Genomic DNA, 13881 nt, shown 5'->3' with positions numbered 1-13881 from the left:
GCTTCCCGCTCATTTTAGCATTTGCCTGTCTGCATTATTCACCAGGGAAGGAAACATTCTGAGAATATTGAAACATTGTATCAACAAGGTGGCTCGGAGAATATTGAAGCACTGTATCAACAAGGTGGCTCTGAGAATATTGAAACATTGTATCAACAAGGTGGCTCTGAGAATATTGAAACATTGTATCAACAAGGTGGCTCTGAGAATATTGAAGCATTGTATCAACAAGGTGGCTCTGAGAATATTGAAACATTGTATCAACAAGGTGGCTCTGAGAATATTGAAGCATTGTATCAACAAGGTGGCTCTGAGAATATTGAAACATTGTATCAACAAGGTGGCTCTGAGAATATTGAAACATTGTATCAACAAGGTGGCTCTGAGAATATTGAAACATTGTATCAACAAGGTGGCTCTGAGAATATTGAAACATTGTATCAACAAGGTGGCTCTGAGAATATTGAAGCATTGTATCAACAAGGTGGCTCTGAGAATATTGAAACATTGTATCAACAAGGTGGCTCTGAGAATATTGAAACATTGTATCAACAAGGTGGCTCTGAGAATATTGAAACATTGTATCAACAAGGTGGCTCTGAGAATATTGAAGCACTGTATCAACAAGGTGGCTCTGAGAATATTGAAGCATTGTATCAACAAGGTGGCTCTGAGAATATTGAAACATTGTATCAACAAGGTGGCTCTGAGAATATTGAAACATTGTATCAACAAGGTGGCTCTGAGAATATTGAAGCATTGTATCAACAAGGTGGCTCTGAGAATATTGAAACATTGTATCAACAAGGTGGCTCTGAGAATATTGAAACATTGTATCAACAAGGTGGCTCTGAGAATATTGAAACATTGTATCAACAAGGTGGCTCTGAGAATATTGAAACATTGTATCAACAAGGTGGCTCTGAGAATATTGAAGCATTGTATCAACAAGGTGGCTCTGAGAATATTGAAACATTTTGTTTAAACAAGACGGCACCGAGAATATTGATTTGCAACACAGCAGCCTACAAAAGGGGTGGCTCGCACATTTCCCCCGGGCCAGCTTGTCTCTCTCTGCCAGCTTGTCTCTCTCTGTCTGATATTATTGCAGTAGTGGCACTGTCTGTGTAATTAGTAAAGAAACAGCCCTACATCTACACTATAGCTAAATAACTTACCAATATTTAATGACGTTTTGACAGAAAGATTAATCTGTTGGAATATTTCATTTTAATTGAGGAAGATGGACAAGCAAGACTGATAGAGAGAGAAAGGTATAAATGTATTCTACCAGATACAGGTATGCTACAGATGGGGATTAGAGATGCAGGCAGGGCATTATGATCAAATAGGTCTATAGCAAGAAAGGCAACCATTGTTATTGTATTTGAAGCCAAAAAACATGTGTATTTTGGGGAAATGCTCTGTGTTTATTTTCATACCAATACATGAAATCAAAATTGCTCTAGCCTACTGGGTAAACGAATGAACATATCAATTAGACCTACAGCTATCACAGCCTACATTGTTCTAGCAATAAAATAACTTTTGGTTTCAAATGGTCATCAAAAAGTCTATCGGATTACAGCAAAGTTTACAAGGCCAAGTTCAAAGTGCTGACATCAAATGAATCAGCTCACTGCCTTAACGACTGATTGGCAAAGCATGAATCAGCTCACTGCCTTAACGGCTGATTGGCAAAGCATGAATCAGCTCACTGCCTTAACGGCTGACTGGCAAAGCATGAATCAGCTCACTGCCTTAACGGCTGACTGGCAAAGCATGAATCAGCTCACTGCCTTAACGGCTGACTGGCAAAGCAAACTGGCGCGGTCTCTGCTTTCTGAAAGTGATACAAAAGGACTGATTGGCAAAGCAAACTGGCGCGGTCTCTGCTTTCTGAAAGTGATACAAAAGGACTGACTGGCAAAGCAAACTGCCACTCTGGTCAATCTGATGTCTGCATTGGCCGTGCAGCATTTAAGGTGATATGGCCTCTGCAACAGTCAGGGCATTCATAATGCGGAGCAAATCAAATCAAACTTTGTCACATGCGCCGAATACAACAAGTGTAGACTTAAGTCGTAAAATGCTTACTTACAAGCCCTTAACCAACAGTGCAGTGGTCCTAAAGCCAGCCAATCGATACTAGTGTCATGCAAAACCTGTGTGTGTGTGTGTGTGTGTGTGTGTGTGTGTGTGTGTGTGTGTGTGTGTGTGTGTGTGTGAGAGAGAGTGAGTGAGGTCAAACTAGTTGAAAGCATTTTTGCTATTTGATTACTTTGTCTAGAAAAAGTACATGTTTCACTCTGTATTTTATGTTTTCTTGGTGATAATTCTGAACTGTCAATAAACGTGGTATATTTAGCCTTGGACTGTATTGTAATTTGATACAGCAGCACTCAATGACTTCTAAAAGGAAATAAGAATGGATAGACAGACAGAATCCTTCATTTAAATAACAAATACTTGCCCTTTTTAACTAGCAGTTGCTGGTACCATATTCCAAGAAACTGCTTTTCTCCAAGAGGTGTTACAATCTTATCTGTATGACATGAAAATCCAAACGAATCACAAACACATTCCATTTTCTTTTATTTAAAATGTGTATTTAAATATCCATATAAAAAGTGAGAGTTTAGAAAATGAAACAAACACAATGACTGGTTTCCTTGTGGTTTGTTATACATTGTAACATCTCATATATGGTGCATATTGAGACAATGAATAATTTACCTCCCATGGGAGACATTACTGGAGTCCAAATGACTTGTATTTTCAACATAATGGCAGTTTTCAGTAGCATTGTTATACCATTAAAAACACCAATAGGACACAAGCCCCATGTTTTACCTTATTGAATTAGGCTCCGGTTTCCCAGACACAGATTAACCCGAGTGTTGGATTAAACACAAATCTTAAATGAGAATCTCCATTGAAATGTTGTTTTAGTTTGGGAAACCAGCCCCATATGTATTGCAAAGAAATACATTCCTACATTTAGTTCAATAAAACCACAAAGCATACAACAATCATCAGGGGTATCGTCACCCAAGACATAACAATATGTTAATAACAGTACTCAGGAGTCAAGACTAGTGCTGCAAAATTCTGTTCACTTTCAGAAAATTCCCAGGTTCCTGAATCTGACCAGTATTTCTGTGAAACCTGGGAATTTTAGTAAAGTTAGCAGAATGTTGCCACACTTATAGATGAGCAACTCTGAAAGATATTGTACACAGATCAAAATGAAACACAATGTAAAGTGTTTAAAAGTGTTAAAATGCCAGTTAAGGTTTGCTAGTACAGTACCTATATATTGTTATTGTAGTGGGTTAAAAACATGTCTTTCTTCTGGGCATTAGAAAGTAAAAAAAAAAATTGAGGTAAATATGACCTTGTTTGGGAATTCAAATTCATTCCACCATTTGAAAAGGGAGAAAATGCTCCTCAAAATGAGAGAAGAACATTCATATCAGAAAACCCCAAATTAAGAAACAGATTTTTTTATTTGTTATTATTAGTGAAGCTCTGAAGTGCTGTGGTATTGTAAAGGCCTGGGGTGTATTCATTAGTGTAAAGTGTTGCGAACCGTAGCAATTTCTATTGGACAAATTCAGGTATGTCCCTCCCATTTCGTCCCGTTTGCTTCCAATTGGTTCCTATGAATACACCCCTGGAGCAATAGAGCTGTGGGAGGGTCTGAAACTCTAATAGGGTTTGGCTGCATCCCAATTCACTTCCAGATTGGCCACCTCTCCTTGTTTCCTTTAATTTACCAAGGAAAGAAAGCCACTTCAAGCCACTCCAGTGTCCCAACACCCTTCGATGGCGACCTTTCCTTGGCTTTTTCACCTTATGACTTTGAGTGATAGGTGAAATAGGCGTTGAATAGGATTTGAGCACAGCACACGCACAAATCAAACTCTTTATGACCAAAGGTGATAAATGAAAGGAGACAAGAAGAGTGTTGGGACACAGCCTTAGTTGATGACAGAGTAGTGCTGGGCTGGGCTCTAGTAGTGGTTTGTGGTCTCTCCTGTGTCCCTCACAGTGCCTCAGTCAGTTTGATGGTCACAGCTTTCACCTCAGAGTACTCTGCCAATGCATACTCACCCCTGAGGAATCAAAATACAAAGGTTAATAAATACAAATTAATTTGTATTGTTCTAATCATTCACATTGTGTTAAAAATGTGCAAAATGTGTGGGTAAACAAACTAGTAAACCCTTTCATCACACATAGTGTTGAAGAGAAGTAACTTACAGCTCTCGTCCATTGCCTGACATTTTGTATCCTCCGAATGGTGCCTGGGCATGGAGGGCGTTATAGCAGTTTACCCTGAGAGAGAGAGAGAGACAGAAAGTGAGAGAGAGAGAGCATAACGGACCTAGTTTTCTATCCCCGGATTCCTTCCGCAAACTCTGAACCTTTTCATCTGGATCTTCGCAAGTAGCTAATCGCGATCACGGGTGACTACTCCTGGCTAGCGTGTCCATCCCGGAGCAAGCACAAATTAGCCTGAAGCTAGCCCGGCTAGGGCTCCTGGGCTACCACTGAAGCCCACTCCTGGGCTACAATATCCAGACTCCTTCTACTGCCGGTACGGGAATAGAAGCCCAACCACTCAACCGCCAGCCCAACCACTCACTGGACCCATACGATAACTTGGCTACGCATGCCTCTCTCTAATATCAATATGCCTCGTCCATTACTGTCCTGGTTAGTGATTACTGTCTTATTTCACTGTATAGCCTCTAGCCCTGCTCAATATACCTTAACCAACCATGTTGTTCCACCTCCTCCATATGTGGTGACATCACCTGGTTTAAACGTCTCTAGAGACTATATCTCTCTCATCATTACTCAATGCCTAGGTTTACCTTCAATGTACTCCCATCCTACCTTACCTTTGTCTGTACACTATGCCTTGAATCTATGCTATCGTGCCCAGAAACCTGCTCCTTTTACTCTCTGTTCCAAACGTGCTAGACAGCCAGTTCGTATAGTCTTTAGCCGTACCCTTATCCTACTTCTCCTCTGTTCCTCTGGTGATGTAGAGCTTTATCCAGGTCCTGCAGTGCCTAGCTCCACTCCTATTCCCCAGGTGCTCTCATTTTTTTTTTACTTCTGTAACCGTAAAAGCCTTGGTTCCATGCATGTTAACATTAGAAGCCTCCTCCCTAAGTTTGTTTTACTCACTGCTTTAGCACACTCTGCCAACCCGGATCTCTTAGCCGTGTCTGAATCCTGGCTTGGGAAAACTACCAAAAACCCTGAAATTTCCATTCCTAACTATAACATTTTCCGCCAAGATAGAACTGCCAAAGGGGGCGGTGTTGCAATCTACTGCAAAGATAGTCTGCAGAGTTCTGTCTTACTATCCAGGTCTGTACCCAAACAATTCGAGCTTCTACTTCTAAAACTCACCTTTCCAGAAACAAGTCTCTCACCGTTGCCGCTTGCTATAGACCACCCTCTGCCTCCAACTGTGCCCTTGACACCATATGTGAATTGATTGCCCCCCCATCTATCTTCTGAGCTCGTGCTACTAGGTGACCTAAACTGGGACATACTTAACACCCCGGCCATCCTACAATCTAAGCTTGATACCCTCAATCTTACACAAATTATCAATGAACCTACCAGGTACAACCCCAAATCCGTAAACACCGGCACCCTAATAGATATCATCCTAACTAACTCGCCCTCCAAATACACCTCTGCTGTTTTCATTCAAGATCTCAGTGATCACGCCTCATTGCCTGCATCCTTAATGGGTCTGCGATCAAACGACCACCCCTCATCACTGTCAAACGCTCCCTAAAACACTTCTGCGAGCAGGACTTGCTAATCGACCTGGCCGGGGTATCCTGGATAGACATTGACCTCATCCCATCAGTAGAGGATGCCTAGCTATTCTTTAAAAAGTGCCTTCCTCACCATCTTAAATAAGCATGCTCCATTCAAAAGATTTAGAACCAGGAATAGATATAGTCCTTGGTTGACTCCAGACCTGTCTGCCCTTGACCAGCACAAAAACATCATGTGGCGTTCTGCATTAGCATCGAATAGCCCCCGTGATATGCAACTTTTCACAGAAATTAGTAACAAATATACACAGGCAGTTAGGAAAGCTAAGGCTAGCTTTTTCAAACAGAAATTTGCATCCTGTAGTACAAACTCAAAAAAGTCCTGGGAAACTGTAAAGTCCATGGAGAATAAGAGCACCTCCTCTCAGCTGCCCACTGCTCTGAGGTTAGGAAACACTGTTACCACCGATAAATCTACTATAATTGAGAATTTCAATAAGCATTTCTCTACGGCTGGCCATGCTTTCCACCTGGCCACCCCTACCCCGGTCAACTGCCCAGCACCCTCCAGAGCAACCCGCCCAAGCCCCCACCTTTCACCTTCAGCCAAATCCAGATAGCTGATGTTCTGAAAGAGCTGCAAAATCTGGACCCCTTCAAATCAGCCGGGCTAGACAATCTGGACCCTCTCTTTCTAAAATTATCTGCCGAAATTGTTGCAACCCCTATTACTAGCCTGTTCAAACTCTCTTTCGTATCGTCTGAGATTCCCAAAGATTGGAAAGCTGCCGCTGTCATCTCCCTCTTCAAAGGGGGTGACAATCTAGACCCAAACTGCTACAGACCTATATCTATCCTACCCTGTCTTTCTAAGGTCTTCGAAAGGCAAGTTAACAAACAGATTACCGACCATTTCGAATCGCACCGTACCTTCTTCGCTATGCAATCTGGTTTCAGAGCTGGTAATGGGTGCACCTCAGCCACACTCAAGGTCCTAAACGATATCATAACCGCCATCGATAAGAGACATTACTGTGCAGCCGTATTCATCGACCTGGCCAAGGCTTTCGACTCTGTCAATCACCACATTGGCATGGCAGACTCGACAGCCTTGGTTTCTCAAATGATTGCCTCGCCTGGTTTACCAACTACTTATCTGATAGAGTTCAGTGTGTCAAATCACAGGGCCTGTTGTCCGGACCTCTGGCAGTCTCTATGAGGGAGACACAGGGTTCAATTCTCAGGCCGACTCTTCTCAGTGTACATCAATGATGTCACTCTTGCTGCTGGTGATTCTCTGATCCACCTCTACGCAGACGACACCATTCTGTATACTTCTGGCCCCTCTTTGGGTACTGTGTTAACGAACCTCCAGACGAGCTATAATGCCATACAACTCTCCTTCCATGGCCTCCAACTGCTCTTATATGCAAGTAAAACTAAATGCATGCTATTCAATCGATCACTGCCCGCACCTGCCCGCTCGTCCAGCATCACTACACTGGACGGCTCTGACTTACAATACGTGGACAATTACAAATACCTAGGTGTCTGGTTAGACTGTAAACTCTCCTTCCAGACTCACATTAAGCATCTCCAATCCAAAATTAAATCTAGAATTCCTATATCGCAACAAAGCATCCCTCACTCATGCTGCCAAACATACTCTCGTAAAACTGACCATCCTACCGATCCGCGATGTCATCTATAAAATAGCCTCCAACACTCTACTCAACAATCTGGATGCAGTCTATCACAGTGCCATCCGTTTTGTCACCAAAGCCCCATATACTACCCACCACTGCGACCTGTACGCCCTCGTTGGTTGGCCCTCGCTTCATACTCGTCGCCAAACCCACTGGCTACAGGTTATCTACAAGTCTCTGCTAGGTAAAGCCCCGTCTTATCTCAGCTCACTGGTAACCATAGCAGCACCTACTCGTAGCACATGCTCCAGAAGGTATATCTCACTGCTCACCCTCAAAGTCAATTCTTCCTTTGGATGCCTTTCCTTCCAGTTCTCTGCTGCCAATGACTGGAACGAACTGCAAAAATCACTGGAGACTCCAGTGACTGGATATCTCCCTCACTAGCTTTAAGCCCCAGCTGGCAGAGCAGCTCACAGATCACTGCACCTGTACATAGCCCATCTGTAAACAGCCCATCTATCTACCTCCTCCCCATATTGTATATATTTAGTTATTTATCTTGCTCCTTTGCACCCCAGTATCTCTCCTTGCACATTAATCTTCTGCACATCTACCATTTCAGCATTTAATTGCTATATTGTAATTACTTCGCCACCATGGCCTATTTATTGCCTTAACTCCCTTATCTTACCTCTTTTGCACTCACTGTATATAGACTTTCTTCTTTTTTTCTACTGTATTATTGACTGTATGTTTGTTTATTCCATGTGTAACTCTGTGTTGTTGTAAGTGTCGAATTGCTATGCTTTATCTTGGCCAGGTCGCAGTTGTAAATGAGAACTTGTTCTCAACTAGCCTACCTGGTTAAATAAAGGTGTTCTCAACTAGCCTACCTGGTTAAATAAAGGTGAAATAAAAAGATCTCTTCCTTTTTCTCTCAGACTCCTTGTCCTTCTCTCACTGCCACACAGAGGAGCAACGTCTGGGATACCTACCTATCTACCCGGCTCTATCTTGTGGCCACAAGGTGCAGCTACAGCTGTGTTCTCACATGAAGAGGTATAAGTAGGGGATACGGAGTCAGAGTGAATAAGGAGTACATTGGTAAAATGCTAATAGAAGTTGTACTGTAGAAGGTAGTAGTTAGCAGCACATGGAGTAAATGAATAATAAAGTAGTAATGGTAAGGAGTAGTGGTTGGCTTTGGGCCAATGGTAACAGTAGTAATAGTAGTAGAAGTGGTAGCAGTAATATTATTATTATTAGTAGTAGTAGTAGTAGTGGAAGTAACGAGCCTTATGTCAACTAGTCTGTCTGCAGGAGAGAGGACTAACCATAGAGAATGATAGAGGCCTATAGTGGCCTAGAGGTCACATTAGCATGGGAAGCGCCATTGAGGGCTTCCACCATTTTAATGTAGTCAACTGGTTGGTACTTCCAACTTCATTGGCTGATCCCTCCTGGTGACCCTGTTGGAGTCATGTCCAACCGGGTCATCAGGAGGGTTCAGCCAATCGGGAAGAACCAAATTGACTACTTTAAAATGAAGATAGCCTCAATGGCGCTGCCCATTCTGTAACAGATACAAAGATGAGTGCTCTATCTATCTATCTCTATGGGACGAACCTACAGTATTTATAGGAACTTGTCAGACATTACTAATCAATCACTAGCATCCAGTTCTCATCCTTACACTATTTTGGATATTAGTACTAGTATTGAATTGTTAGGATGGAAATAGTAGCAGCTAATAGTTGTTGCTGTAGTCATATGTAGTGATACTAGCAAGGTACCATTGTTCAGGAGTTAACAGTAACCTACCAGACGGTGCCAGTCTCCAGGGCGGCAGACACAGAGAGAGCCCGGTCCAGATTGCGTGTGAACACGGCAGAAGCCAAGCCGTACTCCGTACTGTTGGCTCTCTCTATGGCCTCCTGCTGGCTCTTGAATCTGAATATACACTGGACTGGGCCGAAGATCTGGATGGGGTCATGGAGAAGATTATATGCCCTGTTCAAATGCATCCTTCCTACTGCCCTCCTTTGAAGAAATCCCTAATGTGACATGGCTGGTAATTGGTAATTGCTTACACCTATCAGTTTGTTGGATCAGTGATTACCTCAAGGAGGAGAGACAGGTTGGTTTGTTATGTATTCAAACAGGCCATGGTCAGCAGGAGAAGGATAAAGCAAAGCCTCACAGGCCACAGATGTCAGTTCAACGCCCAATTTAGATTGACCCTAGATTATGATGAATAATGTGAAGAAAATGTTATCTTAAAAAATGCAATGACTTCACTGCTGAACCATGTCAATGTTGTGTTGTGTCCAAATAAAAGTCTGTAGGATCAATCAGCACCAATGAGAATAGCCTTGGGTCGTATTAATAAATAAAAACACAAGCGTTTGTTATTTGACAGGTTCAGGTTCCTCCCTGTGTCAGTCCATTTTCTTCCATTTGGTGTCTAGTGAATACAACCATAGAGATATGTATAGGATGTAACATTGCATCTGCCACAGTTGGTCTGTGGGGGCATGTGGGGCATGTGGGAGCATGTGGGGGCATGTGGGGGCATGGGTAGTGCCATTGAGGCCATCTCCATTTTTAAGTAGTACATTTTCTTCTTCTACTAATTTGATGAGTTGGTAAACAAACTAAAAGGCTACATACTTCAAATCCAATCAAATCAAACTATATTTGTCACATGCGCCGAATACAACAAGTGTAGACCTTACCGTGAAATGCTTACTTACAAGCCCTCAGCCAACAGTGCAGTTCAAGAATAGTTAAGACAATATTTACCAAATAGACTAAAGTAAAAATAAGAATAAAAAGTAACACAATAAGAATAACAATAACGAGGCTATAAATATCACAATTGGTTGGGAGAATATAAAACGTCAGCCATGTTCTTCGGCGCCATCTTTTCACCTGCAGTGTGTTGATTCTTTTCACCTGCAGTGTGTTGATTCTTTTCACCTGCAGTGTGTTGATTCTTTTCACCTGCAGTGTGTTGATTCTTTTCACCTGCAGTGTGTTGATTCTTTTCACCTGCAGTGTGTTGATTCTTTTCACCTGCAGTGTGTTGTTTCTTTTCACCTGCAGTGTGTTGATTCTTTTCACCTGCAGTGTGTTGATTCTTTTCACCTGCAGTGTGTTGTTTCTTTTCACCTGCAGTGTGTTGATTCTTTTCACCTGCAGTGTGTTGATTCTTTTCACCTGCAGTGTGTTGATTCTTTTCACCTGCAGTGTGTTGATTCTTTTCACCTGCAGTGTGTTGATTCTTTTCACCTGCAGTGTGTTGATTCTTTTCACCTGCAGTGTGTTGATTCTTTTCACCTGCAGTGTATTGATTCTTTTCACCTGCAGTGTGTTGATTCTTTTCACCTGCAGTGTGTTGATTCTTTTCACCTGCAGTGTGTTGATTCTTTTCACCTGCAGTGTGTTGATTCTTTTCACCTGCAGTGTGTTGATTCTTTTCACCTGCAGTGTGTTGATTCTTTTCACCTGCAGTGTGTTGATTCTTTTCACCTGCAGTGTGTTGATTCTTTTCACCTGCAGTGTGTTGTGTGTTTGAACAGATATAAAGCCAAGGTTGGCAATTTACTGCCACCTATAGTAATGGAATGTTTGTTCACGATTATAATTAATTTACTGATCCCTCCTGATGACCTGGATGGAATTATGTGATCCTTCCTTAACCCATAGGAAGTCCCACCCAATTGACTACTTAAAAATGGTGAAAGTCCTCAATAGCGCTGCCCATGCTAAAACGGCTTTTGGCCACTAGAGTCCTCTATGTATTTCTATGATATGATCCTGCTTTACCATGACCATAGACTTGGATAGACAGCTCTAATACCACAAAGCCAGTATTAGCATGGGCAGATCCATTGAGCACTTTTACCATTTTAAAGTAGTCAATTGGGTGGGACTTTCTATGGGTTCAGGAAGGACCGCAGAATTCTATCCAGGTCAGCAGGAGGGATCAGCCAATGAATGGCAAGCGGCATTAAATCACCAACCTTGGCTTCATGCCTGTTTAGAAAACACACACTAGGTGGCAGTATACACACTTTCAGTTTGTCTACCGACTCATAGAAGAAAAACAAGAATAAATGGACTACTTTCAATTGGAGAAAGATCTACATGGCGCTGGCCATGCTGTCACAGAAGCCATTATGCCACAGATGTAAAGAAGCGCCCTCCATCCATCTCCATGACTATGACCTTGTTTGAACCATAGATATACAGTTGTCTGAAGCTGCACTTCAACCACACCACCAGAAGATGGCAATGGTATACAACAAAACTGCCTGGACCAGTGGTGGCGTTCTCATTTTTCTGAATGAAATCACTGTAAAGCCAGAATCAGAAACCCCTAGCTCTGGGTAGAAGTTTCCCGTAGACACAGATCACAGATCTAGGATCAGCTTTCCTTCCTCCAATCACAGAACAAAGACACAGTACGATGCAGAAAAAGTTCAGGTGACTATTTACAGGTATTATATACAGAGAACAGAATGATCTGCCTGTGGTATATTTAAGCAATAAGGTCAGAGGGAGTGTGGTATATATACCACGGCTAAGGGCTGTTCTTACACACAACGCAACGCGGAGTGCCTCGATACAGCCCTTAGCCGTGGTATATTGGCCATATATCACAAACACCCGAGGTGCCTTATTGCTACTATAAACTGGTTAACAATGTAATCAGAGCAGTAAAAATAAATATTTTGTCATACCAGTGGTATACGGTCTGATATACAGTACCACGGCTGTCAGTCAATCAACATTCAGGACTCAAACCACCCAGTTTATAATTAATATCAGGACAGGTTTCGACTGTTAGATTCTTCTTCGGGCAGCGTTGGGTGGACGGATGCATCATCCCCCAATCCTAACCTTAACCATCTGACAAGAAGATCACAAAACTGACCATAGATCAGAATTTGGATCTCTCACCTCTTCCTTGGCGATGCGCATGTGGTCCTTGACTTGGGAGAATACGGTGGGCTGGATGTAGAGGCCTGTGTCCTCCATGGCCACGCCCCCACACTCCAGTTTGGCTCCCTCCTTCTTCCCGCTGTCAATCAACTCCAGTATCTTATCAAACTGCTTCTGGTCAATCTGGAGAAACAGGGGAAGATAGGAGATGAGAGGAGATGAGAGGAGATGAGAGGAGATGAGGGAGGGAGGGAGGGAGGGAGGGAGGGAGGGAGGGAGGGAGGGAGGGAGGGAGGGAGGGAGGGAGGGAGGGAGGGAGGGAGGGAGGGAGGGAGGGAGGGAGGGAGGGAGGGAGGGAGAGAGTTGGAGTTGGAGGCAGGCAGGGTGATGTCATTACACAAAAGGTAAAGTAATGGCTATAAAGGGAGTATTCATTTACACACATCCAAAGCTGGCACAGGAGCAAAAGAAAGAACAGCCAGAAAAATAATGGGATATTTTCTGCTCCCACCACAAGTGATCTTTAGTGAACCCATTCTGATAGCCTACGTTGATAACCACCGTGGTAATGGAAACTACGCTTCTGTCAGACAAGACCTGAAGGATACGTTCTGTAACTGTCCCACATCTTCTCATGCTGTCAGCTGTAGACTAAAAGTAAAGGACTGAATCCTAAATTGTGGCCTGCACGGTTAACTTAAGATAATATTTGATTGACTTCACTGCATGACTTACATGAATATCTGAGCTAAGCACACAGCTCTCAAGTTACAGATATAGGATCTTCATTTGATCACTTTTTTGTTACTGAGAATTTTCTTGCACCACAGGAAATGCAAACTTTTGGAGTTTTAAAAAGGCTTCTAAAGTTTGTAATTTCCACTTAGAAATGTCAGACTTGATTTGCCCTTACGAAAAACGTATCAACCCCCTACAAAAATGTCCATTAACCAAATCCACATAATAATTCACATTTCCTGTTGCTGCAGGATTATTTTCCTGCCGTAACAAACTGGCTCAAATGAAGCTTCTACATCTGTAGGATTTGGTCCGAAGTTGGGAACTGATCTAATGGTGAATAATTACCAAAGACTCCAACCACCCAAAGCCATAGACTGTTCACTCTGCTACCATCCGGCAAACGGTGCCCGAGCATCGGCTCTCGGACCAATCGGCTCCAAGGCAGTTTCTACCCCAAAACCATAACATTGCTGAATAGCCAGACTGCTAAATAGTCAACTAATGGTTCCCAAACTATCTTCACTGACTCTGTCTTGCACTGACCCTATGCACACTCAGTAGACTTTATATACACACTCAGTAGACTGTATATACACACTCACTAGACTATATATACACACTCACTAGACTTTATATACACACTCACTAGACTATATTTACACATGTATACACACTCACTAGACTATATATACACACTCAGTAGACTTTATATACACACTCACTAGACTATA

General features: G+C 42.5%; 1 protein-coding gene across 1 annotated transcript in view; it reads right to left on the bottom strand.

Moving 5' to 3' along the window:
- Positions 1-2578: 2578 nt before the first annotated feature.
- Positions 2579-13881, bottom strand: part of LOC109877595 (aldehyde dehydrogenase family 1 member A3) — a 33944-nt gene continuing 22641 nt past the window's right edge. The window contains exons 10-13 of the mRNA XM_031816312.1: positions 12428-12592; positions 9284-9441; positions 4267-4341; positions 2579-4118 (exon numbers count right to left, since the gene is read on the bottom strand). Coding sequence (XP_031672172.1) covers positions 4049-4118; positions 4267-4341; positions 9284-9441; positions 12428-12592 — 468 coding nt within the window. The 3' untranslated portion in view covers positions 2579-4048. The remainder of the gene's footprint in view (positions 4119-4266; positions 4342-9283; positions 9442-12427; positions 12593-13881) is intronic.

This window comes from Oncorhynchus kisutch, unplaced genomic scaffold (genome assembly GCF_002021735.2).
Source record: "Oncorhynchus kisutch isolate 150728-3 unplaced genomic scaffold, Okis_V2 scaffold774, whole genome shotgun sequence".
Classification (NCBI taxonomy): domain Eukaryota; kingdom Metazoa; phylum Chordata; class Actinopteri; order Salmoniformes; family Salmonidae; genus Oncorhynchus; species Oncorhynchus kisutch.
This window is presented reverse-complemented; position numbering and strand designations above follow the sequence as displayed.